The sequence below is a fragment of the Dichotomopilus funicola genome (assembly GCF_033296635.1).
Source record: "Dichotomopilus funicola strain CBS 141.50 unplaced genomic scaffold C8A04scaffold_1, whole genome shotgun sequence".
In the NCBI taxonomy this organism is placed as follows: Eukaryota; Fungi; Ascomycota; class Sordariomycetes; order Sordariales; family Chaetomiaceae; genus Dichotomopilus; species Dichotomopilus funicola.
Genome location: NW_026944022.1, coordinates 831,858 through 855,284, shown reverse-complemented (window position 1 = coordinate 855,284; position 23,427 = coordinate 831,858). Strand labels below are relative to the sequence as shown.

Sequence of the window (23,427 nt, the reverse complement as noted above, 5' to 3'; positions counted from 1 at the left end):
TGGACATACATGGTTGTGGAACCCGTCATCGTTGAAGAATACATGGTGTTTCTATCCCAAGATCATCAGTAAACTGAGAGAACCCGAGGAGGAGAGAGAAAGACATGAGCGAACATACCTCCATATCAACCTGCAACAACTCAGACACCTTCCGAGCCGCCTCCTCAGTCTGCTTGATGCGCCAGAGCCCGGTGTTGTCCGGGGTGACATGCATCTTGTAGGGCAGGTCTGAAGTAGCGGACGCCATCTTGGTCGTAAGGGATATTGGGCGGGATCGTCTAGCTAGAGCTGATGTGGTGGTGAGTGTGGTCAAGGCCCTGAGGCTGGAGACTGGTGTTCTGAAGGCTCGCATTCACAACCTTGGGTTGGTTGGTCTGTATATGAGCTTGACGAGATCGTAGTGGGTGTACTACAAAGGTGTAAGTGTCCTTCACAACGACAGATCCGATGAATGCGACAAATCTGAACCTCGTCACCTCAATCGTATTAATAATTCACTACACTCTTTAGCCTCGATCGACAGGCAAAACCAGAATATGTTTTGTCATTCTTACAAAAGAAAAAGACTCTCGTTGTCTGAAAGCCGAGCTCGCTCGGGGATTGTCTCGCTCCTCGGCTCTTGGTCGGAAAACCGTCTTCCAATCGTTTTTTTGATTTTTTACCCCAAACCAGGGACAGTAGCTGGAGTTAACCTTAACTCCTTTCGATCGCCTGCAGGCTCGATCTGGGGATACTCGAACAAAAGCCGGCTAGGCTCGGAAGTCCAAAATTAAGTTGGGATGGTGAAGTAAAGGAGCTTTGTCAGGAGATGTTGTAACAATGACATCATGCGCTCTCTCTGAGTAAAAGCACATGAGACTGACAACTCCAACACACTGATTGGTTAGGGTGAGTTTCAGTACCAAAGGAAGTCACTTACCACAACCGACAAGTCCGCTTTACTAATGACCAACTCCTCAGCTTCCAAGACAACACCAGACGGTAATCGAATCCCACAATGATTACTCGGATTCCTCGATGTATTTTCCTCATCGCAAAACAACACACACAAAAAACAACAAAACAACAACCACAAAAAACCCTCTATTATCCATTTCAGACCCAACTCCGGTGGGGTATGTATGTATGCATGTCTCTCTCTCTCCTCTCTAACATTGCCCGCTCCCGCATGACTCCCGTCTCCCTGTCTCCCTGTCTCCGCTGCTGCTCTTCGTTATCGCTGTTCAACACACCCCTTTCGCCCCGTCCCATCTCGTCCATTCATTATTAGTGGATGGGGTGCGGTGTGTCCCAGATAGTAGTTCCCCCTTTACGCCTTGTGTCATCATCCCCTACTCTTGTCCTTGTATTGTCCCCGTTTACTTATGGGTGACTCTACTCCCTATGTCTACTCGCACTCCGTTGTACTTTCTTTGGCGCCCGCTCTTGAATTAGACGTTGTGCTGTAGCCTTGTCGTAGCCGATTATTTTTGTCAGGTAATACATCCTAGAAAGTAATTAGCACTGGTTCTTGTTTTCTTTGTTCTCCTTTTCGGAGATTAAACAAAAACGTAAAGGGGACAGTAACGAGAAACGGAACGGAACGGAACATACTTCTCCTCTTCCCCCTCACGCACCCTCCGATCCTCCCACCTCTGCTGACACTCCATCCACGCAACCGCCCGTTTCCTCGCATCCACCTGCTTCACCTCAAACCGAAACCGCCCGCTCACCGGCCGATGGTCCGACACCCGCACCTCATGCCGGCGATAATCCAGCTGCTCGATCCGCCCCCTACCCCCACCACACCGGAACAGCAGCCGATCACACCACGCCGGACTGCGCCGTTTCTCGCTCGTGTCGTACGTATCCGTGCCAACGTCGTACTTGTACGTCGGCGCGAACTCGATGGGGCGTTCCTCGAATGCGCGTAGTCGGAACCCGGGGTTGCGCCGGCGCGCGACGAGTAGTTGGTCGCGCTCGAGGAGCTTGGCGAGGTTGTTGGCTTTGACGGCTGCGACTACCGTGTCGCGACTCATGGTGTCGATGCGGTAGTTGAGGTCGCCGTTGAGGAGGCACAGTTCGTGGTCTAGGATCATGGACCCGTCGCCGCCGCCGACGAAGCTGTCTAAGCGTGCTGTCGGGTCGCGCTCGACGGGGAGGAGCTGGGCTTCCAGGATCGCTGCGATGTCGTTGTGTCGCGCGTTGGCTGAGCCCTGGCCTGCGGCGAGATGGCAGTTGATGAAGCACAGCGAGGTGTTGTCGACCATGAAGCGGATCACGATTGCGCCCTTGTTGCCGTGCAGCCCGCCCATGCCGCGCTTGACTTCGGCGCTGCTGAGGTTGCTGATGCGCTCGCGGAGGTCGGCCTTGACGAAGATGCATGTGAAGAGCCCCACGAGTGGTGCTGAGTGTAGGATGTGGTATAGCCCGCCGCTGGACATGTGGTCGTCCAGGCTCTGCGCGAGGAACTTGCGCCAGTCGCGGTATTGGTGGCTCATGCGTTCCTGGTCCGACCCTTCCTTTTTCTTGGGCTTGAGGAACCGCTTCGCCGTCGCCGTCTTGTCCTCCAGATCCACCAGCTCCTGGAACCCAAACACGATGATATCGGGCGAATCGCTGTTCTGTAGCAGGTCGCGCACGAACGCCGCGTCCGACTCGGTGTAGCGCAGGCTGTGCGGCGTGGACGCACCCGCGTTCCACGTCACGACCAGCGCCTTGAGCTTCTCAAAGCTGCAGTATTCGACGTCCTTGAGCTTCATCTCGCTCTCCAGCCAGTCGTCCTGCAGCAGCCCGTCCCAGGTGCGCAGCATATTGTCCGCGCCCAGCGACACCACCTGGCACCGGTCCAGCTTGTAGAAGCTCGACCGATCCGCCGCCACTCGCATGACGGGGTTCTTATGCGCCTGCCAGTCCTTCTTGAGCGCCCACGGCGTCTGGCTCATGTCGAACACCATCATCTTTCCCGTGTTGAACCCCGCCCACATCTGCCGGCCTATGCCCGCGAGCGAGTTGATCTTGTACTGGCTGACATTCATCACGCCCAGACACGAGTAGTCTTTCCTCGAGTAGATGCTGACCTTGCCGTCGCTGTGTCCAAAGTACACCTTGTCCGGCTCCGACGCGAGCAAAGTGCCCGATGTGACCTCGCCCGCGCTGTCCTGCACGAGCGGCCGAATCAGAACCTGGAACTGCGCCCGCCCGTCTAATGTCGGCAGAAAGACCCGGATTTCCTTCCCTGTCGCATGCCAGAGTTCGTCGCCCACCACCATCGAGAACGTGTGGCCCCTGGGCACACGGAACGACTGGGCAGGCGCCATAGACAGGCTCGGAACGCCGGTTTCCTCGTCAGGGCCCCACACGAGCAGGGTCCCGCCCTCGTCCAGCGTCCACAGCTCGTTGTAGTGCCGGTAGATCTTGATGATCTCGCTGCGGCCATGGGCACTGACCTTCTGGTTCAGAATGGCTTGCGAGTAGACATCGGCCTCGAGCAGGTCGCCGTGGTTGTTGCCGACCCAGACCCGCTTGCCTTCCTCGTCCACGTTCTGCCCGGGCTTGAAGATGACGGCCGAGCCTTTCAGATTCTCGCCCATCGCGAGGCTCATCAAGAGCTCCCCGTCCTGCACGCTCCATGCCCTCGTGTACGAGCCTGTTGTGCATACCACCTGGCCGCAGACATCGAACGTCCGCCCGTCATAGTTGGTCGCGATCTCGTGCACCCCTTTGTTAATGTATGGCTTGCTTCGGTTCGTTCTCGACGTGTCGGGATAGGCTGTGGTGACATGTGCAGATAGTTCGCCCCTCAGAGGCGCTGATGGCTCGCCTCTTAAAGGTGTTCCGCCCGGCGCGTCCGCATGCCAGGACTCTATGGGAGTGGACGGGGTGGTGGGGGCGCGAATCTCAGCGGCCATTCTACTCTGTAACCGCTCCACGCCCATGGTCATCGATCTCCCGTTGAGTCTCGGGATAGTTGGTGGTGCCCCGTAGGCCGTGGGTGTCGATGCTACTCGTTTTTGCGCCGCAGCTCCCATGGCACCGATCTCATGTGGCCGCGCGGTGTTTGTATTGACTGCCGGCCGAGGCGGCCGTGGCGGGGCCGAGGCGGAGGGCATCGAACGTGAGGTGTCTATGAAGCTCTGGGGTCTCGCGGGAAGGGCGGGCGGCTGATCCCCCGTGGACTGGGGGCTCAGGGGATCACCCCCCCTGCCACTAATACCGTCTCTTTCTAGTCGCCGGGCAGCCATTGAGTGATGTAATGGTGGGGGGTCAAACGGCTCGCTGACGGGCTGGTAACTCAGGGGCCGATGACTTCTATCGGGGTCCATCCTCGGCCGCGACGGCAATGCAGGTGGGATTCCATCGTCCGTGGTCCCGTTACTACTTGGTGGCGGACTGCTAAACGGAGAGATCTTGTCATTTGCGCGGCTCGGCACGCTAATCGATTGGGCGGGTTGTTGGAAGAGTGAAATACGGGCAGCCCCGATCAGAGGTTTCTCGGCGCGGTTAACCGGAGGTGGAACAGCAGACCGGCCGGTGTCTTTGGTCTCTTTCGTATCCCGCTCTCTCCGGAGCTCTCCAGATCGGCGTGGTGGAGGAGGGGAAGGAGGTCGCGCTGGGGAGGGTTGTGTTGACACGCGGGACTCGACCGGTGTTCGGGGCCGGCTGGGGATCTTGAACTGTTTAGACCCCGTCGCTGGCGATGCGGATTGTGCCACCACCGAATCGGTACTAACGAACGCCGGACGGTCGCCCGTTGGTATCCCGACACCTCGTTTTGGGGGTGAGTGTGGAGGTTCGACTGTTAGTGATGGCGCTTGCGTGGGAGGAGGCCGGGGGTTGATGGGAGGTGGGAGAGAGCGCGTGGGTGATGTCGACTGGCTGATATGGCTCGGAGTCGGGGTTACGTTGGAGGAGACCGTCAACCTCTCCTTCGTGCGACTCGGTGGAACGGGAGGTGGTTCGCGCCCCGCTGAAGGGCTTGGTTCGCGATCACGCAGTCGCACGGGCTTGGGCGCCGGCGCCGGGCCTGGGCCTGGCGCAGGTGAAGGTGACGCTGTACGTGAGGAGGGACCGGTTTGTGAGCTCGCTTGGGAGGGATCGATTTTGTTCAGGCCCTCGAACTTGGCCAGCAGCGAGGATACGGGTCTCTGGAGGAAACAAGCAAGTAGTCAGTTAGCCATCTGTCAGCAGCCACCCCTGAGATCATGCCTCGACCCTCCTCATCTGGGTAGGTACCAGGCGTCCTGTCCGCCACAGCAATGTCCAACTCCCACCACAACCACCGGGGGAATTTTTGGTTGCTCACAAGGGATGAGCCATCGGGCCCGTCTTTTGGCGGCGGGTCCATGGTCGCTAGTTAACGTTACTGCGGCCAACTTGAGAACAGCAGCCAGGCGTGATTCTTCGAGATTGTGCCGCCCATTCAACCCTCGGCCGGGGAGCTCCTTGGGTCATAAAACGATGCACATCCGGAAATGGGCCAAGACCTCCGTTGTGTTGTTGCCAGAAAGCCGTACGGAGCCTAGGCGGTGCGGGACTCCCGTCGTTGGCGTTGGTGTGGGCGCTGCGGGCCGCGGGGCACACCGATGGGAGATGGCTAATGGGTGCGAGTGGGCACCGTCAAGGGGGTGCTAGGGTAGGTAGTGGCCCCCTTTGAGTTTCCAGATTCTTGTCTTTCAAAAGGCATATGATCTGTTTTGTTTAGAGTTGCCGTACGAACCGCCTGAAAGTTTTGGAGCCTACAGTTGCGGTCGTAAAGGTCGCAACACGGGATGAGGCAGTGCGTCGCGTGTTGAGGGAACTTCCCTGGAGCTTTCTGACGGGCCGTTTGGGTTGGTTGTAACTCGAAGGTCGCTTGCTGCACACGACTCCCCAGTCAGCAAATGACGATGGGCTTCCCCTTTGGTGATTCAGAACCCTGGCTGCACGAATCCGGGGGCCTGTCAGCAGCCCTGAGCAATGGGCGTTGGGCGTTCCTGGAGGGTGGCCCCACAATCGTTGAGAGGAGAGAACGTAACGAGAGACAAGGAGAGAGACAACCCCAAATTTTGGTTTGAGAACTTGTTGCTGGGTACCTCAATTGGAGAATTTGAGAGGCTCAAGAAGGTACTGGGGACGAGATAGGCGGTCAAATATCTTGCCACATTGCTGTCACGCCCAGCTACAGGTTGGCTTGCTTGCTCTTGCTTCAAGGTGAGAGTGGCCTGTTGGTTGGTGTTGGTGCGTCCGGCAGTTCAACGACAGGGGGTCGGGAATCCGAATTTCAGGACAACGAATTTGGTTTCTTTCATGCAGTGGGTCACTTCCTTTGCTTCTGTGTCGTGTGGCTCCTGTGGCTTGATGATTTCTCGGGACTCGAGACGTAGCTCGTCTGTGTTGACCATGTATGTACAGATACAAACCACTTCTCTAGCATTCTCTAAATTTGATAGTTAAAGGACGTCTCAACTTGGACTCGCTGTAACATCAGCAGGGACAGGCAAAATCTTCCTGCAAACCTGCAACCAACTGTCCTTGTGCTGGCATGTCACCCTCATCACGGGCATGCGCCACAGCCTGTGTAGCCTTGGCGAACCGGAAGCCCAGCACGTGCAAAGTCTGGACTGTGCACAACGTTTGCGGCACAGCCCGGCACCAGCCAGTCCGCATCCTTGTCCAAGTCGACGAACTCGGCTGCTCTTATCGATTGCATCACTCGCTGCACAAGCCGCAACCGATAAAGTCTCTCTAGCCCGGAGAAGCTCACATTCGCCACGACAACCGTTGAGGATAGCCGCTTCATTCTACGGTACCAATAAATCCAAATAAGAAAAAACCATGAATACGGTGTGTTCCCCGCCAGTCAATTCCGTTCTGAATGTTGCATGGAAACGCTAACTCGTCCTCCAGATCAAATCCTTTTGGTGAGGAAGCCACCGATCTATGCGATGCGTCCGAGACAAATCAACCCTTCAAAGCTAACGGGAGACACCATGTAGGGCGGGCTGGGGCTCATTGTGTGTCGGTAGGCAAATCTCCCTCGCTATCCCCCCTATTCGCAGACCATGAGCATGAGGGCTTAACGCTTTATCATTTTCTTTCCCCTCCTTTAGCCGGCGGCGCGGCATACTACTTCGCGAAGCGTAGCATCAACGCCGACCGCCAATCCCGCCTTGAGGAGCAGCGCAAGAAGAAGGCCATGGTAGACTCACTCGAATACTCCGAGAACGTCCCGACACGACCGCTATCGTCGGCCACGATGGGCGGAGGAGCAACGTCAAACAACACCCCAGCAAGGACCGACACGGCGGGCTCGCCGAGCCAGGAATCTAGCAGTGACCCAGCGCCCACGAGACACGCACCAACCACTGAGGCCCAAAGGGTGTTTGAGAAGAGCAAGTACGAGTCTAGCGTGCCGTTTAAGAGCACGAAGGGGGATCGCTTCTCTTGAGCGTGCGCTTAAGGACGAGCTTATGGATGAGCTTATAAGCCCGCACCATAGCACCGCCGGGCCACTATCTCCCCTCAATTTTTGAGTTCTCTGAGTTCTTTTTCCCCATATGTGATGATCGCGCGGGGAAACCACTCATGCAGCACAACCCGCTTTTGTATTATCTATCAATCCAGATTGCTCTTCTTCGTGGGACTAGGGAGGCCATTATCTACTTTGAGCTAGATTGGGATACACGGCGTGGATAGAGAGAGGGTACGAAAGATAAGAGCGAGGACGGGTTACACAATGGCTCTGTTGCCTCACTCAGTAGCTCGCATATGCAGAAAAAGACGAGAACCAGATTTTCTATCAATAATTCTTAGCGACATCGCTTCTTCGATGGCGGCCTGTGTGGGTCCGCTGCGCTCCACCCTGCAAGGGCGGAAGCTTGGGCGCGTTAACAGCCTTGGCGGCACCAGGAACCACTAACTTTAGTTAAGCCACAGGAATCTTTCAAGGGTCCATTCCACCATTGCTCTTCCGCAAACACACAACTGCAGCGCCCAACTGCGCGGGGAGTTTCATGAATCTAGCCAACATCCAATACCTTCTTAGGTAATTGCGCCAAATCCCAACGCACCACTGCCATCCTCGACACCTCCTTTGGTACCACTCGTGATGGCCGCGGCAGAGCTGATCGTCGCCAAAACGGCGCTGTCGGGAGCCCTCTTCCGCCCCGACCCGCGGCCGTGTTCGCGCGACGACATCGAGACGATGCTCGCCCTCATCCACTCGACCATTTCCGAATGCTCGCCCTCCAATGTCCAGGTTTGAACACACGCTTCATCCGCGTCGAACTCCTTGTTCGGCGCTTTGCTGTTTTTTTCTTTTACCTCTTGTGTGGACCCCATCAGCTAAGCGCGCTCGTCAGAGATGCAAGCAATGGGCTCTCACCAACCTGGTTCCCTCGTCTGCGCGGATGCCCCCCTTCTGCAAATACTTGGTCGCCCTCTCAAGGTCGTTCAATGGGGAGAAGGGCCCCGGTGATACGGGATCGAGCAAGACCGGCCGTGTGCCCTCTGCCAAGCGCCGGCGCCTCCATGTCCTATACATTCTGAACGACATCCTCTACCACGCCAAGTACCGCACCCGAGACGAAACGTTTGCCCCGAAACTGGAAACTGCGCTACCGTCCCTGGTCAGGAGTGCCGCAGCTTTTCAGAATTGCCCAAAACACATCCGTAAACTCCAAGATCTGGTCACCTTGTGGGAGGACAATGGATATTTTTCTCGCGGCCTCATTCAGCAGTTACGAACCGCGATCGAGGAAGGCCCATCGGCTCGCGAGGGGGAGACAAACAAGGCCGGCGAAGAGGCGGATATTTCAGCGAGTGCTGTGGCCAAGGCGGCAAAGAATGCTCCGTGGGTTCTGCCCGCAACGCACGGCGACCCTTCGACGGCATGGTACGATTTGCCCGCTGGGAACTGGCTTCCAGTCCTCGAACCGAATTCTACACGGCCGATGAACCCAGGCATGATTAAGCCGCTGGTTCTGTCGCAGGGCCCTGCCGACAAGAGTCTCATCGCAGCGGTCAAAGGTCTTCTCGTGGATATCGACAAGATCTACACAAAACAGGAAGCCAACGGCGACGGCCCGCCTCCCAACATTGGTCAAATGGGTGAACGGGTCGAAATTGACGAGATTACTGGAGAAGTTATCGATGGGGATACGTATTACGGCTGGTCTCGCGCGTTCTGCGAGAGGATGAAGCGCCGTCGGCGGGGCCGCGGTGGACACAATGATCATCGTGATGGCGATCGCGGAAGGACTCGTTCACGGTCGTCACGTTCCTACAGTCATTCACAAAGCCGCTCTCCGAACCGCCGTCATGGTCGTAGCGGCAGCTCCGATCAGAGCTCTGGCCGGCCCGCCTTTAAACGCCAACGATTATCCCCATCTCCGCACAGCCGACGCCGCAGCCGGAGCAGAAGCCGGTCCTCCAGTGATCGCTCCAGGTCAGGTCGGCACAGGAGCCGCAGTTACCGGCGGTCGCGAAGCCGGTCTCGTTCTACTTCCCGCTCTCGCGGTCAAGCGTACCCCAACGAGGACGGGAAAGGGAAATATCAACCACGCAGCCCCAACTACTCTTCCTCACGCTCAAGGAGCCGGTCCGGGAGCCGCTCTCGTTCTCCGTTACGATTCAACCAGCAGCAGCAGCATCATCATCATCAGCAGCAGCAACAACAACCGTTCTACCCTCCAGGAAACAACTTCATGCCACAACCACCGAATACCTGGGGTCAACAACACCCACCTCCACCTCCACCATCAAATATGCATTTTGCTGGACCTCACACCCACCCCCATCCATCACAACAACAGCCACCACCACACCCCGGTTACGGCATGGGCTTCCCAGTTCCCCCTCCCCCACCGCAAAACTACCAAGGCGCTTGGCCACCCGCTCCACCGCCCATGATGCCTCATCAACAGCAGAACTTCTTCGGGCCCGGTGGAAATACAGTGCCACCACCACCACCACCGCCGATGCCGTTTGCGGGAGGGTGGGTACCGCCTCCTCCACACTCTGCGGGTTCGGGACCACCTCCGCCGCCTGGTGGGCATCAGAATGGGTTTTATCAACAGGGACATGGTGGACAAGGACAGGGACAAGGGAGGGGAGGATACCAGGGGAGAGGAGGGGGGTATGGAAGAGGTGGGTGGCGGTGATTGGATGAATGGGCATGTTCTTGTCAGTCGCGAGACGTACATAGATATGGCGGCCAATGTGTATGTGCCGTATAAGACCGTTTACCAGGGCGACGGCAGGAAATCAAACATAAAATATAATTACTTTTCACGTATACAACACTGTACATTCACACGGAACAAGAACAAGAACACCGATGATGAAATGAGCAAGAGTGATTTCCGCCGTCTATGATTCAAGTACCATACCTCAACAAATAATACCCATAAACAACTTGCGCCTCAAGCGTATGCGCACTGAATTCCCTTAACGAACGAAGCAAGGAGAAAGAAACGAAAAAAGAAAAAAAAAACCATAAAGGCAAAAACTGATCCTCCTCTTTTGCTGTGATCGTAAATGGGTCCTGTTATAATAACAAGGGCAGTCCGATTTCTTCATAGACTTTTGTGTGATAGTAAGTCGGGTAACCAGGCATCAATGGAACAGAAGGGGATGGATACAAGCAAAGCGATGATAGAACAAAAAAAAAACAAGAACACATGGAAAGGACAGGGGGGAGAAAAAAACTTGAATAATAGAAAAAGTTCATTGACAGTAGAAAGGGAGTAAGGAGATACGCTGGACAGTAATCCACACAACAGAAGCCCAAGTACAGAGAAGAGAGGAAGGGTAGAATGGGGTGGGTGATGGGGGTTGTTGAGGTAGAGAAATAAGAGAGAACGAGACCCCGTCTCGGCTCCCCCCTCACTCAACAGCCAGCCCAGTGTATCACACCCCCCATCCCATCCCTCACACTCGCTCCCTTACCACTTCCTTCTCCAACCTGCCTCCCACCATGGGCAAGGTAGACAGACGAAGCAAAAGCCTCACCACAATCCTGACCCCGTACGTACCTCCTCCCAACAGCACCTTACACAGAACACCCATACACACACACACACAAACATCTAACCACCCACCCACCCAAGTCCTGTTCCGACCCTGAGTGAGCGAGCGCCGGGAGGCCAATGACCCCCTGCCTAAACTACCTCATTTCCTTCTTTCCCACTTTCCTCTCCAGCACCTCCTCTCTCTCCCCCAGACGATAATAATCCGACATCAAATAACCCCAACGTGCCCCCCCGGGCCAAGATTAGAGCGCGACGAAACTGCCCTTCCACGCTCCCGTTCACAATGCGAGAAGAGAAGAGAATGAGATGAAGAAAAAGAGCAAGAGGCCGAAGAAGAAAAGAAGCGCAACATTGGGCCGTGAATCAGTCCCTCGCAAAAGAATGGAACCGTCAGACGACATCCCAGATCCGGAAAGGAATCGAATCGACCGAGCAGCGAGCGGGCCACTGCACCATATCGATAAGAGAAGAAAAAAAAAGAGTTGAATTCGCACTGATCTGTTGACGCCATTTTGCCCCCTTCGTGTTTCTTCTTCATCTCCCGCTTCCGCTCCCTTCGCCTTCTTCTTCTCTCGCCTCTTTCTCTTTCCCATTCCCCTTCCTCCGTCTCCCGTCTTTCTCATCCCTTTCCCCTCCCTCGAAAATAAAATGCTCCAATTAACTGAGGCTTGTGGAAAGTGCGTCAACCCACCCAAATCCGCTTGAATCCGCTTGATGAAGAAAGTCGGCGGGCATCCCATGGCATGGGGAATGAGCAAAGCTGATCTGGGGGTGCGGTGGATAAAGAGAGAGAGAGGAGAGAGGGGCAGTAAACAGATTGTCCGTTCTACTTCTTCCTCCTCAAAATGAGACCAAGGGGGGGCAGAGAGAAACACCACACACTCCCCAGTACCAATAATACCCGAACAAAACCTACACAGAATCCAAACCCCGACCAGCAACGGCAAAACCGCATACCGCGATAACAGCACCGACTATGGTAACAGCCATGGCCATTGCGTAGAGGAAAAAAAGAAGATTGGAGAAAAAGAACCCCTGGGAAAGATCACCGGCTGCGGGCCGAGCCAACCGAGTTCTGCCTGTCGTGCATATCCGGTCGGCGGCCCGCTCGGTCACCATCCTGCAGCTTAAGCGAGTTCAGCCTCTTCTGGTTGTCTTCGGCTGCGTCAGCCTCGTCCACGCGGGGGAGTCCTGAGCCCGCGACCCACTGTGCTGATGCTAACGCCCCTCCGGCGGGTGCGCCGGCAGCCGGGTTGGCATTGCCATTTCCATTGACGCCGTTCCTCCGATTGGCTTGGTCTTGGATGGCGGCCCATTTCCTCTGGCGAAGGGCCTCCCTAGACGCAGCGCTGTTTTGCTGCTCGGTGTACTCGTGCGAGCAGTCGTCGAAGAGCTGGGGGTTGATCTCCATGAAGAGTTTCATGGCGTTATACACCATGCCATGGATGGTTCTGCCAAGTGGATTTGAGTCAGTTATGAAAATACGAAAAGGCCAAGAATACCCATAACGGGGGAGCGGGTAAACTAACCTGTTCCAGTGACCCTTCGAGTTCTCGTAGAGAGGGGCAAACATGATCGGCAGGATGATTTCCACATTGTCGCTAACGAGGTTGCAAAAATACTCGTTGTTCCAAAAGTATAGAGCACGCTCAGCGACCTGGAAATGCGGGCTTGCCACGGATTTGGCGAGTTGATGGAAAAGCGGTTCCTGCACCTTGGCAAACTCGGCCGGGTCCATTACCTCAAAGATGTCTTCAACCTCGTTTAGGAACATGACCTCTTTGGTGCTGTTGACCTTGGGCCAGAAGCGCAAAAGCCCCAGAACAACCTAAGGTGGGCGGCGAGCGTTAGCCACTAACCGTTTCCACAGAAAACAAAGAAAACCACATTGATAACATACCTCTTCTGTCAGTGAAGCATCCTTTTCAAGGAACTGCACGATGCAGTAGGCGAGCTGGGGATGGTACATGCTCAAGCTCTTCACCTTGTGCATGGGGATCAAAACTCGAGTAAGGAAAAGCTTGTGTTCCTCCTTGAGCGGCAGGGCAAATCCGTTAATGATGGAGCCTAAGATCTCCAGCAGCTCAGCAATACCGTTGAACCTCTCTGTCTCGTACGTAAACTGGAAGAAGACGTTGTTGATAGAGCGGCGGATGAACGACCGGAGGTTCAGGAATTTGCCGTATATCCGGTGCAGGGTCGTCTTAAGGAAGTCCCGCTCCCGAGGGTCCTCCGAGTCAAATAGCTCCAAGAGCTGGAGCACAAAGCTGTGGTCGATGTAGGCCTTTGCGATGTTTGTGTTGAAGTCCTGGCTCTCGATGAACCTCAAGAAAAACTCGTAAACGACCTGGATGTGCGGCCAGGCGACTTCCAGCACGGGCTCGTCCTCCTCCGGATCGAAGGCCTCACCCTGGGGGTTCATGGGGGGGGGGATGGGGCGGAACAAATTCTTGGCGAACATGCCCACGACGACCGGGTACATGGGTTCCGTGATAACCTGTCGGTTGTTCGCGACGTAATCGAGGAGCTCGTGGAGGGCCAATCGCTTAATTTCCTTCGGCTTCATGTCGGCGCTCGCATCGTTGAAGTCAAAAATGACATTGCATTGCTCGATCTTCTTCATGAACAAGTCCTCACGGCGTCCGGGCGGCACCTCGTGGAAGCCGGGCAATTTCTCCAGCTCACGGTGGGCCGAGATGTCGAAGCGGGACGAATGCTGCCGTCTCGGCGTCTTAGGACCTTCGAGGACATCCTTCGGAGTCTGCTGTAGGCGATCGTACATCAACGACTTCTGACCAGCTTTCGGCGGGGCGAGGTCGTGGGGCATGGTCTCGGCGGCACCCGGTGGTGGGACATGCTAAATCATTGAGAGGTTAGTACCGCTGTCCGTGACAATGCAGGGTCGCCTGCTTGAACCCTGGAAGCAGAACGGGGTCAAGAAAAACGTCATCTTACCGGAGCACTTGGGCTGATTATGACGGTCGGAGGGAGAGGTCCATGCCGAGCAGGTGTACCGGCGCCATTAGCGCCCTGTCCGGGACCGCCTGCATTGAATCTATCCTGTGCACCGGGGTTCGCGGCGGGGTTGCCGGGCTGGGCTTGGCCACCGAGGGCGGCGTGATCGGGATGGGCAGCGCTGTTGGGCGGCAGCGGCTTGTTACGAATGTCGTTGAGGGTTGAGGTAGAGGATGACGGAGTCAAGACAGGCGATTGATTGGAAGCTGCCGCGTTTGGCGACGCTGTTCCGTCCTTCGAATCCTTATTTTTCTTAGAGGACTTGCTCGAGTCCTTGCCTCGCGAGAGCTGTGGGACAAGCCAAAGGTCAGCAACAAAAATTGGAAGGGCCTAGGGGGTTGGGGAACAAATAATGCTCCAAAGGTCGCGACTTACGACTCGGGCGCCGAAACGCTTCATCTTTGAAGACAACAGCTTCTCTTCTGTGGGGCGACTAGAGGCGCCCAGCTCGACCCTTCTTCGCACCGAAGCGGGCGGTTTGCGAGATTGGCGGTTGAGTTGCGGGGAGGGATTAGAGACGCGGAGCGGCCGCAGTCGTCATGCGATACAATCCCTCGTTTGGCGGCTCGGCTGAACCACCGTGTAGACGTGTAGATGAAGTCGGGTATTGGGGGGAGGTTGGCGATTGGCCGCACAGGCAGCGGGCTGAAAGTAACCGTGGTGTTGTTGTCAAGGCACGGTTGTAACCGCCGAGATGGTCAGAGCGGCACAGTCGGGAAGGCTACCAACGTTGTTGTTCTGTGCGTGTGCCTATGTTGTGGTGTTGCCCTGGGCCGTGCCTCGGGCTGCAGAAGCGACGACAATTAACTTAACGACAACAATAATTGGCACCTAGGTAAGCCCGAGGAAGATGCGAAAGAGGATTGAAGGAGGTCGGCAATTGAGACCGAATGCAACAAGGGCCCTGTCGCTGTCAATCTGAAAATGCCTAGACGCGGGTTAGATAGGGTTAGAATCCCGGTGTTTGTTGTGGTTTGCGGATTGTCAATGTCCACAGGGTGTGGAGGGCAAGACGCACTCTCAGTGAATCGCTGTGCTGGCGGCGCTGGTGTGGGCGTTTGGGAGATGGAGACGCTGCTTCGAGCTGACGTCCCGTGTGCTAAGGTGTTTTTGCGGGGCTCTGGAGTCGCGGGCCCGCCAAGTGCCAGGGTTGCTGGGGCTCTGCGAGTCCGCGTGGTCTGAAAAGGGAGAAAGTATTCCTTATTGATAGGTAAGAAGGTCAGTTGGAAAATCCCAGCTGCACAATATGATGCAGTGCCTCGAGGGTGCCCAGGCGCATGTAGTTCCTATTTCTGGAGCGACCTGTTTCGAGCTTCTTGAGGGGTCGGGGGGTTGCCAGTTCAGCGGCCCGGGTTCGGCTGCCCGTTGGGTCGTGAGTGGTTGCAGAGAGACGGGATGGAGAAAGTGGGCTCAGGGAGGCGGGCACTGGCCACTCAAGACAGGGGAAAGAGAAGAACAGAGAGTGTGCCGTGCGTGCGATGTGCACACTGGGACCCTGCGGGAAAAGGTGTGCTGTGTGTAAACTCACTAGAACAACCCAGAAAAAGGGTTTCGTTGTTGAACCTGGTCTCGGGTTTTGAGAGAGAGCGAGCACGAGGCTGGATGCGAGATGGGCTCCTGCATCTAGGTTGTTAGTGCCGATGCGGAACCCTGTGCTGATGCTTAACAGCTAGGGCGTCAGGGTCGTCACTGCTCGTTCCAATCCAACCACTCCATTTTGGGAAATCGGGTAAAATACCAAGTACCTCGGGGTATTGCAATGCGGGCAGGCCCCAAAGAAAACATCGATACCAGAACTTCATACATAGGGGATCATAAACTTCTATCTTAGATAAATTGACTTAGGCAATCTAAGTAATCCGCAATGTACTTTAACGAGTCATTAAGTCAAGTACCTAAGTCATCGTGAAAGCGAAAACTGTTACAAAAAGGGTGTGTGACGTATTGTATTTTGTACGATACGCGACATCTGCCGAGTCAACACTGCAGGAATTCTGTCATTTCACCCTGCATCCCTGCCAGGTACCCATGCACGAGCCAACCTTGGTCTTTATCAGTTCCTGATCAACGCGTCAAAAGGCTCCGAATGGAGAGCACTGTGTAATTTACCAGTTACACTACAACCAGACTGTATCAACACAGCTCAACTCCTGGATGGACCTCGCGACCAAGGGGAAGGGCATTCACCATCGAACAATACCACCAAATTCCATTCACAAATGTTGCACAATAGCAACTACACACAGAAGATCATTGATCGTTTTCATTGATTCTCTCAATTGACAGAGAAACTTTTTCCAACTTTCACACCTCACAATTTGCAATCTAAACTCCCCAATGCACATCAACTTTTCTCCGAACACTGCTCCTAAACAGCAGACGACAATTCATCTCGGCATCTAGAAATATCTAGTACTCACCATGTCCACAAGAAACAATGAAGATGGGGGATATGCCGATGAAGATGCTGCGCCAGCATACACAATTCCTTCTCGACGGCTTGGCGCTCTAGAGCATCCCATGATCATCAAGAATCTTGACAAAGCCATCAAGACCTTTGGCCAGAATAGTGCCCTTCAAGCTGTAAGCCACCCACTCAAGCCATTAATTGAGAAAGCGAGCCTGACATGTCGTAGATCCTCGACTCGGCCAGTCCCCAGATTGCTGTCCCGTTGTATCTGCGATATGACAACCCAACAGCAAGACCATTGACATCGCACAATGCTTTGACGCACAATGTTGTCTTGAAGGTGACCGTGCCGAAGCGTACGGGGAGGAAGCGCAAACGGGGTACTGACAGCCCTTGGGAAGGGGAGGTTGAGCAAGATGTAGCGAATGGATCTTCAGCCGTTGACCCTGAGGTTTCCTCAAGGGACCGGCTTGACACGCCGCAAGTCATCCGCCGCAAGTTGCAGGACAATGTTGGGAAGTATGTGGTCGAACCAATTGGTGTGATAAACAGTACACACCGATACAGAGGTATGAATCCATTTTTGCTCCTCACACTTTATCGTACCTGATCGACTGACGAGTTACAGGCCTGGCCGACTTCCAGTATTCATTAGGGGAGTCCAAGTTCATGAAGAAATTCGTGGAAAAGGTCCTCCCTGGCGATGTCATCAAGTTGAAAGACTTTTCTCTCCAGCCGGGCATCGAGGTTGGGCCCAACATTGACTTGATACCACCCCCTTACTTCACTCCAAGCACTTTGCCCTTCGGGTACAACTACGCCCAAAATCCACACACAAAACAGCTCAGCCCCGGCCCTTCCGATGCCTCTGGCAACATGTCAGAAGACCAAGAATACGACCGCATCGTCAACATCACCTCCCGTGTTCCCGCCGCAGGCTACTTCATCGCCCATGACGAATACCCAGTCCCTGCAGGCCCACGCCGTCAACCAGACATGTCCGACCCGCAAGTCGCCGCCATCATCAACGAAATGCACCTGGCCATGGAGGAGCGGCCGATCTGGACCCGCCGCAGCATGTGGAACCGGCTCGGGGCCAAATTCGCCGAGCTACCCAAGAACGGCGGCCTCGTGCGCCACTGCCTGCAATACGCCGGCTACCAGTTTAAGGGCGGGCCGTGGCGCGACGCCCTGGTGCGATACGGCCTGGACCCGCGGACGGATCCCAAGTACCGCATCTACCAAACCCTCATCTTCAAGCTACACAAAACGCGGATCGGGTCCGTGGGCCGCTCGTGGCAAGCGCTGCGGCGCAAGGAGATCGGCGTGTCGAACTTCGGTAAAGCCTGGAAGGACCTCGGCGTCGGCGTCAGCAAAAGAAACAGCAACAGCACCGACGACGCGGTGCTCAACACGCACATCTTTAACGGAGAGTCGTTCAGCACCGACGGCAAGGTCTGGCAGGTGTGCGACATCACCGACCCGCTGCTGGCCCGGCTGTTTGCCGGCGCCGAGATCCGCCAGGACTGCGACGTCGAAATCAGCGGGTACTACCACCGCGTGCTGTGGTCCGTGGCCAAGGCCATCATGAAATGCAAGATGGTCGCTATCCGCTTCAACCGCACGCTAGTGGACGACGACTTTAGCGCCGCGCTCGAAGCCGCCAAGAACGCGGCCACACTAGACCCCAACAACACCACCAACAACGACGACAACAACAATGGCAGCGTCACCACCGGACCAGGAGGAAACAACAGCATCGGCATTAGCCTCCCCGACCTGCGTCTCACAGCAGCCGAGTACGACGAGCTGCGCGGCGGCAAGTACCGGCCCCGGCCGGGCATCAAGTCGTCCGGGCGGGAGGTCGTGGACGGCATGAGCCGACGGCGCCGGACGCACTACCGCGTGCGCATTCCGCTCAAGGAGGCGGAAGAGCGCGAGGCGGTCAAGATGATTAAGTTGCTTACGCAGAATGCGCAGGATCAGCAGGACAGGCAGGATGTGCAGGTTGCTGCTGCTGCTGATGCTTCTGCTAGTGGTGCGACTGTCCCCGGCGCAGGTGTGAGAGATGGTCGGCGCGGTCGGGATGGGACTGTCCTGCCCAGTACAGAGACCCAGGAAAGGGACGATGAGGCCGAGGAGGAAGACGAAGACGAAGAAGAAGAAGGTAGAGAGCAAGCGCAACGAGGAAACCGCACCTTCCAGGAAATCCTCGAAGATATGGATGAAGAAGGCAGCGAGGAAGAAGACGAGGAGGAAGAAGAAGACGACGAAGACGACGAAGAGAACGGCAGCGGAGAGAGCGGAGACGAAGGTGGGAAACCGACCAAGAAGAAACGACCGTTCCAGGAGACTGCCTTGGAATTGGAGAACGAGCTGGAGCAGGAATTTGAAGAAGGGGGTTACTCGGATGAAGATGATCAGGAGGATATGGACGGGGAAGAGGAAGAGGAAGAAGATGACGAAGAAGAGGAGGAAGAGCAAGGGGATGAGGACGATGGAGATGAGGAAGAGGAAGGGGACGATTATGATGAAGAAGGCCAAGGGTTTCCGCGGTCGTGGGGGAATGAGAATGATTATGAGTAGGTAGAGAGTGGTTTGTGGAGAGGAAACGAGTTCAGATATCAATGAGACACAGCCTGCTGCCAATGCAAGATCAATATTACGTAGTGTACAAACAGCCGCCCAATTATCCCTCCATTAGAAACTAGCGCCTTGCCGTCAGGTTGTGTGAATCCGCCCATATCTAGCCAAGAAAAAAAGAGACAGAGAAAAACCGAACATGCGATCTGGTAGCTCCACATACCCATCTGCCGGCCTTCCGGCACAACGCGACTTCTTTTCCAACCCCCTTTACCTGCATTAAGAAAAGTAAACCCCGTCCATCCCAAGCCCTGCAAACCCGTCACTCACTGCACCGACAAGCTCAACACCTTCGACCCTCCCGCCCGCTGCCTAAGCACACCCTGCACCCACGCATCGATCTCAGCCAGAGCGCGGCGCGGTGTCTTCTTGCGCATGAGCAAAAAGCCTTGCAGCTCAGCAGGCGAGAACTGACCTGCAGGGACGCGAGAGCCGAATTGGTCGGCAAGATGGAGGAGTTCGACGTGGGTCATGGGTTTGTTGTCGATGTTGAAGGCGGTACTGCCATTGAGCTTCCTGGTGTTGTTGTTGTTGCGGAGAAACAAGGGGCTGGGCTTCTTGCCCGTGACAGTCGAGCCTGTGCTTTTGGTGCTAGGGTTGGAAGCGGGCGACTTGGGGACATCATCCAGGTCATCATTCTTGTTGTTGCTATCGTTGCCCTCATCGTCTTCGTCGTCGGCCTCAACTTCTGTCACGCCCGAGACATCCGTCATGTTGCCGTCCTTGTCAGATGAGAGAGAACAAGGCGTCGGCGGAAGCTCGGAGAAAGGGGTTACCGGCAATAGAGGCGACGATGAGAGGTGGTCTTTGAGAGAGAACTCGGCAAACTTGGGAGGCGGGCTCGCGACTGCGTCTTCGGACTCGTACATGCGCACAAAAAGCTCGCGGGCTTGCGCCTGCGTGGCAGCGGAGAAGCCGATCTGCAGATCGATGCGCCCGGGCCGGATGAGGGCTTCGTCTAGGGTCTCGGGCTTGTTAGTGGTCATGATGAGCACGCGACCCTCATGGGAGGCCACGCCGTCGATGGCGTTGAGGAGACCGGAGAGTGTGATGCCCTTTTTGTCGAAGTGCGCGGCATAACTGACCCGCCTGAGCTCGCGGGCGAGGTCGGTAACTTCCCAGTCCGTTTTTTTCTTGGGTTTCTGAGTCGTTCCCTGAGCCTTGTCCTTGTCCTGGTCCTTGTCCTTATCCTTCTGCTCCTGTTCCGAATTCTGCTCCTTCGTCTCTGCAGAGGAGGAGGGGGATGAGAACTCATTGTTTTCCGACCGTCGCAAGCCGGCCGCGTCGATGTCCTCAAGCAGCACCACACAGCGCCTCGGGAGCGATGTGAAGAGGGCTAGGAGATCCTCCTCATTCAGGCCGGGGTCAAACAGTGAAATCACGTAAATGTCTAGACCAAAGACGCCAGCAAGAGCAAAAGAGAGCGACGTCTTGCCAGTCCCGGGCGGCCCGTAGAACAGGTAGCCGCGGCGTAGGGGGATACCGCGGTTCGCATACCACCGTGGCGTGGCCGGGTGGAGGTACTCGTTCATGTCTAGAAGGACCCGGGCTTTCTGCTCGTCGTCAAGAACGACCGTCTGCATGGGGCGAACCGGGCGGTCAGCGACCGTCTGCCACATTGGACCGTGGCTGTAGCGGCGCACAGATTGTTGTGATGGGCGCCTGACGATGGTTTTGGCGTCGTGGTCGAGGTAGTAATGCTCCTTAGCGTGCTTCAGCAGCCGCTTGATGGGTTCGGGAGACCGGCCAAAGCAGGTGAGCACAAGTTTCTCCTTGTCCTTGTACTGGGGTTTATTGTGAGTGCCACCACTCGGGTCAAAAAGCGACTCCTTCCTCCTGGACAGCCCGAAATATCGGCCCTTGAACCAGAAGTTGTGCGTTCCCAGAGCGGGCGTGAAGCGAGGGGGGGCCTTGGCCTCCTCGCTCGAGAAGTTTAGGAAGCCGCTGGGGTTTTGCGTAATAGCCCGCGGGTTCATAGCATCGAAGTCGTCCTGTTCTTCCCAAGCGCCTACGGATGCCGTCTCGGCGAACAGCAAGCGAGAGTTGACCATCACAGGCTGAGCAGCGAGCCACTTCATCAAGTGAAGATAGATGTCGTCCGAACTGCTGACTTCGATACTGGACATGAAATGCCGTCGAACCAGTGCGTAGAAGGCCGTGTATAGCTGGTCCCAGAGCTTGCTCGCAGCCCAGAACAAACCGATCGCCGTCAGAATATACGTGGGATCGATGCCGAGCCTGTTGCCAACGAGCTCGTAGAGAATCATGAACAACTTCATCAAGGGGTTGAACTGAAACCCAAGCAGGGGCGAGAGCGTATCGAGCAGGTCGCGAGGAAGGCTGCCTTCGGCCGAGTTGTTGGCCTCATGAGTGGCATTCGCTGTGGTAGAGCTGGGCGTAGAGCCCCGTATGAAGCGTGTAAAATCCATGATGGCGCGGACCCGGCGAGCAGGTGTGTGCGGAGGGTGGTCGACGGATTTATATCCTTTAGGTTGTCTTCTTGCCACAACGACTCGCGAAGGGCCGCAGTGCTGTGCTTGAACAAGAGCGGTTACCAAATCGAAGGGGGTTGGGGCCAGACTTTATGGTCTACAGTCGGACAGAAAACCGCTTGTCTATCTGTCCCATGCCAACCGCGTGGGCAGTCTCAGCTCGAAAGGGCTACCTCCCGGTTTGGTTGCCGGCCGCCAGCGATCTTTGGGCCGTGACTGGAACGGCCCAAACTATTCGTGGCCAGGAGAAGAAATGTGGGAAGCGCAGGCGCACCGGACAGTTGGGAGACATGCTAAACGTACCCATACTTGGGTAACATCTTCCAACTCGTTGCACACGCACACAAACGTGCATATTCAGCACGGAATACAGAAGAAGGGGGAGAGAACGGGTGCTCGCGCTTCCTACCGTCGGGAAAGGGGGAATCGCGGGCTGGTGCAGCCAGCGGCCACAAGTCGTCCTACCCCCCACGGCGTCTTGCCTTTCTGCTCACTCCGTCCACAACGGAGACAAGGTTGAGGGCCCAACTTGCATCAAAGGTATAGTGTTCCTTTCCTCGTGTTGGGCTTGAATGAGCCCCTTTGCCCAGCCTGCCTCCGGGTGCCGAACCAGACTCTGCGACACAAACAACAAACAATGAATGATGACACGCGCCCCAACCATGTGTCAGAACGCGGGCGGGCGTATATCCAGAGTCGTCCGTTCATCCAAATCGCGTGTGGCCGAGGGACGGTCTTGGAGGTCTTCCTAGAGGCCGAACGGGGGCATAAAGGACCTTTTGGGCCGTCTCATCTTGTTGCCTTTGGGGGCCGGGTCCTCGTGCAGGCGGCCGGTGTCATCTTGGGATCAATCGACAGGCACAAGAACGGCCATGTGGGCGATAATCTCCGTCCAATGACTAATTTTCGGTGCGTTACGGAGGGTCGGAGTGGGCACCGGCCTGCCCAGCTTGTCCACGTCCGCTTCCAGGCCCATGCCCATGTCCACGTCTTAATGTCGTTGGAAGGTTTGGCGCTTCCCCTTGGCTCAGTGTCAATCGCTGGGGTCTCACCAAACCACCGGGACCAAATTCCAACCAACGAAATTGGGTTACCGGCCCGTTGGCAACGAGTTGGAAGCAGCCAGCAGCGACTAACACCCCAACAACTTTGCCCCTTGTAGGCAGACCCGGAGGGTTGGGGGGCTGAACGCTGCGAAGAGCGGAAAGGTCAAATGGGACCGCGTCAGTCACTGACAAAGACCCAGGTTGTCTGCCATGGCCAAGGCCGTCATTCCGTAACGAAAAGAGGTACCAAAACAGTCAGAGGGGAGGCAGTTATTCGCAGCTGAGCGACAGGGTGACCAATAAAAGCAGCGGCCCCCAACGGTACCTGTGGCTGTGTTCATCTGGTTAAGTTGGATGCAGGTCGCCACGTATGGGAGGAGATGGACGTCGAGGCTTGCGAGGTCGATGAGACGGGGAATGAGTTTCAAGAGCGAGGTGGGCGGCAGTGGGCTCGATAGGCCAAAGATGGAAAGAGGGATGGTTGCATTGGAGGGCGTCCGGGGAAGGTCTCTTGGAGAGCTGTGTCGCTCTTTCCGCTTTGGTGTTGTATTAATGTTTACTGACTAACAGTTAGTCGCATTAATTAGATGGCGGACTGTTAGGATACCAACTGCATTGTTTGATCCACTGGAAGGTTGGCCCCACAACAGGACAGGCTGCTCCGAATGCAGGTTGGCCAGGGCGTCGGGCTAACCAGGCCACTGGAGCTCGCTGAAACAACCACCAAGTCCATCTCGACTCCAATCAAGCCGCCCCAAACTGACCTCCTCCCATCTCAAACGGCCGGTTGGGGCGAGGAGACATGAGCTTGGCCGCGAGTGGCCACCAGT

The 23,427-nt window shown here is 55.9% G+C and overlaps 7 protein-coding genes across 7 annotated transcripts in view; 3 read left to right on the top strand and 4 right to left on the bottom strand.

Annotated features, from left to right (window-relative positions):
- C8A04DRAFT_23978 (uncharacterized protein) overlaps positions 1–247 on the bottom strand; it is a gene marked incomplete at both ends in the record, with an annotated part of 1,852 nt that extends 1,605 nt beyond the window's left edge. The window contains 2 exons of the mRNA XM_062778908.1: positions 10–51; positions 119–247. Coding sequence (XP_062641553.1) covers positions 10–51; positions 119–247 — 171 coding nt within the window. The remainder of the gene's footprint in view (positions 1–9; positions 52–118) is intronic.
- Positions 248–1,374: 1,127 nt separating this feature from the next.
- C8A04DRAFT_23977 (Endonuclease/exonuclease/phosphatase) lies at positions 1,375–5,326 on the bottom strand (the record flags this gene model as incomplete). Its single annotated transcript, XM_062778907.1, has 3 exons — positions 1,375–1,486; positions 1,594–5,126; positions 5,285–5,326. The coding sequence occupies 3 exons, from the start codon at positions 5,324–5,326 to the stop codon at positions 1,375–1,377; spliced, it is 3,687 nt and encodes a 1,228-aa protein (XP_062641552.1).
- Positions 5,327–6,795: 1,469 nt separating this feature from the next.
- C8A04DRAFT_23976 (uncharacterized protein) lies at positions 6,796–7,408 on the top strand (the record flags this gene model as incomplete). Its single annotated transcript, XM_062778906.1, has 4 exons — positions 6,796–6,804; positions 6,868–6,881; positions 6,957–6,982; positions 7,071–7,408. 4 exons carry the CDS (start codon positions 6,796–6,798, stop codon positions 7,406–7,408), a joined length of 387 nt encoding a protein of 128 aa, XP_062641551.1.
- A 660-nt stretch (positions 7,409–8,068) lies between these two features.
- On the top strand, positions 8,069–10,121 carry C8A04DRAFT_23975 (uncharacterized protein; the record flags this gene model as incomplete). The annotated part of the gene is made up of 4 exons (XM_062778905.1): positions 8,069–8,218; positions 8,322–9,180; positions 9,248–9,406; positions 9,484–10,121. The coding sequence occupies 4 exons, from the start codon at positions 8,069–8,071 to the stop codon at positions 10,119–10,121; spliced, it is 1,806 nt and encodes a 601-aa protein (XP_062641550.1).
- Positions 10,122–12,036: 1,915 nt separating this feature from the next.
- On the bottom strand, positions 12,037–14,405 carry C8A04DRAFT_33671 (phosphatase 2A regulatory B subunit-domain-containing protein; the record flags this gene model as incomplete). The annotated part of the gene is made up of 5 exons (XM_062782554.1): positions 12,037–12,442; positions 12,521–12,819; positions 12,892–13,848; positions 13,947–14,294; positions 14,382–14,405. The coding sequence occupies 5 exons, from the start codon at positions 14,403–14,405 to the stop codon at positions 12,037–12,039; spliced, it is 2,034 nt and encodes a 677-aa protein (XP_062641549.1).
- A 2,022-nt stretch (positions 14,406–16,427) lies between these two features.
- C8A04DRAFT_33670 (transcription factor tau subunit sfc1) lies at positions 16,428–19,002 on the top strand (the record flags this gene model as incomplete). The annotated part of the gene is made up of 3 exons (XM_062782553.1): positions 16,428–16,589; positions 16,643–16,985; positions 17,045–19,002. The coding sequence occupies 3 exons, from the start codon at positions 16,428–16,430 to the stop codon at positions 19,000–19,002; spliced, it is 2,463 nt and encodes an 820-aa protein (XP_062641548.1).
- Positions 19,003–19,325: 323 nt separating this feature from the next.
- C8A04DRAFT_23972 (uncharacterized protein) lies at positions 19,326–21,488 on the bottom strand (the record flags this gene model as incomplete). The annotated part of the gene is made up of 1 exon (XM_062778904.1): positions 19,326–21,488. The coding sequence occupies one exon, from the start codon at positions 21,486–21,488 to the stop codon at positions 19,326–19,328; it is 2,163 nt and encodes a 720-aa protein (XP_062641547.1).
- Positions 21,489–23,427: the final 1,939 nt, after the last annotated feature.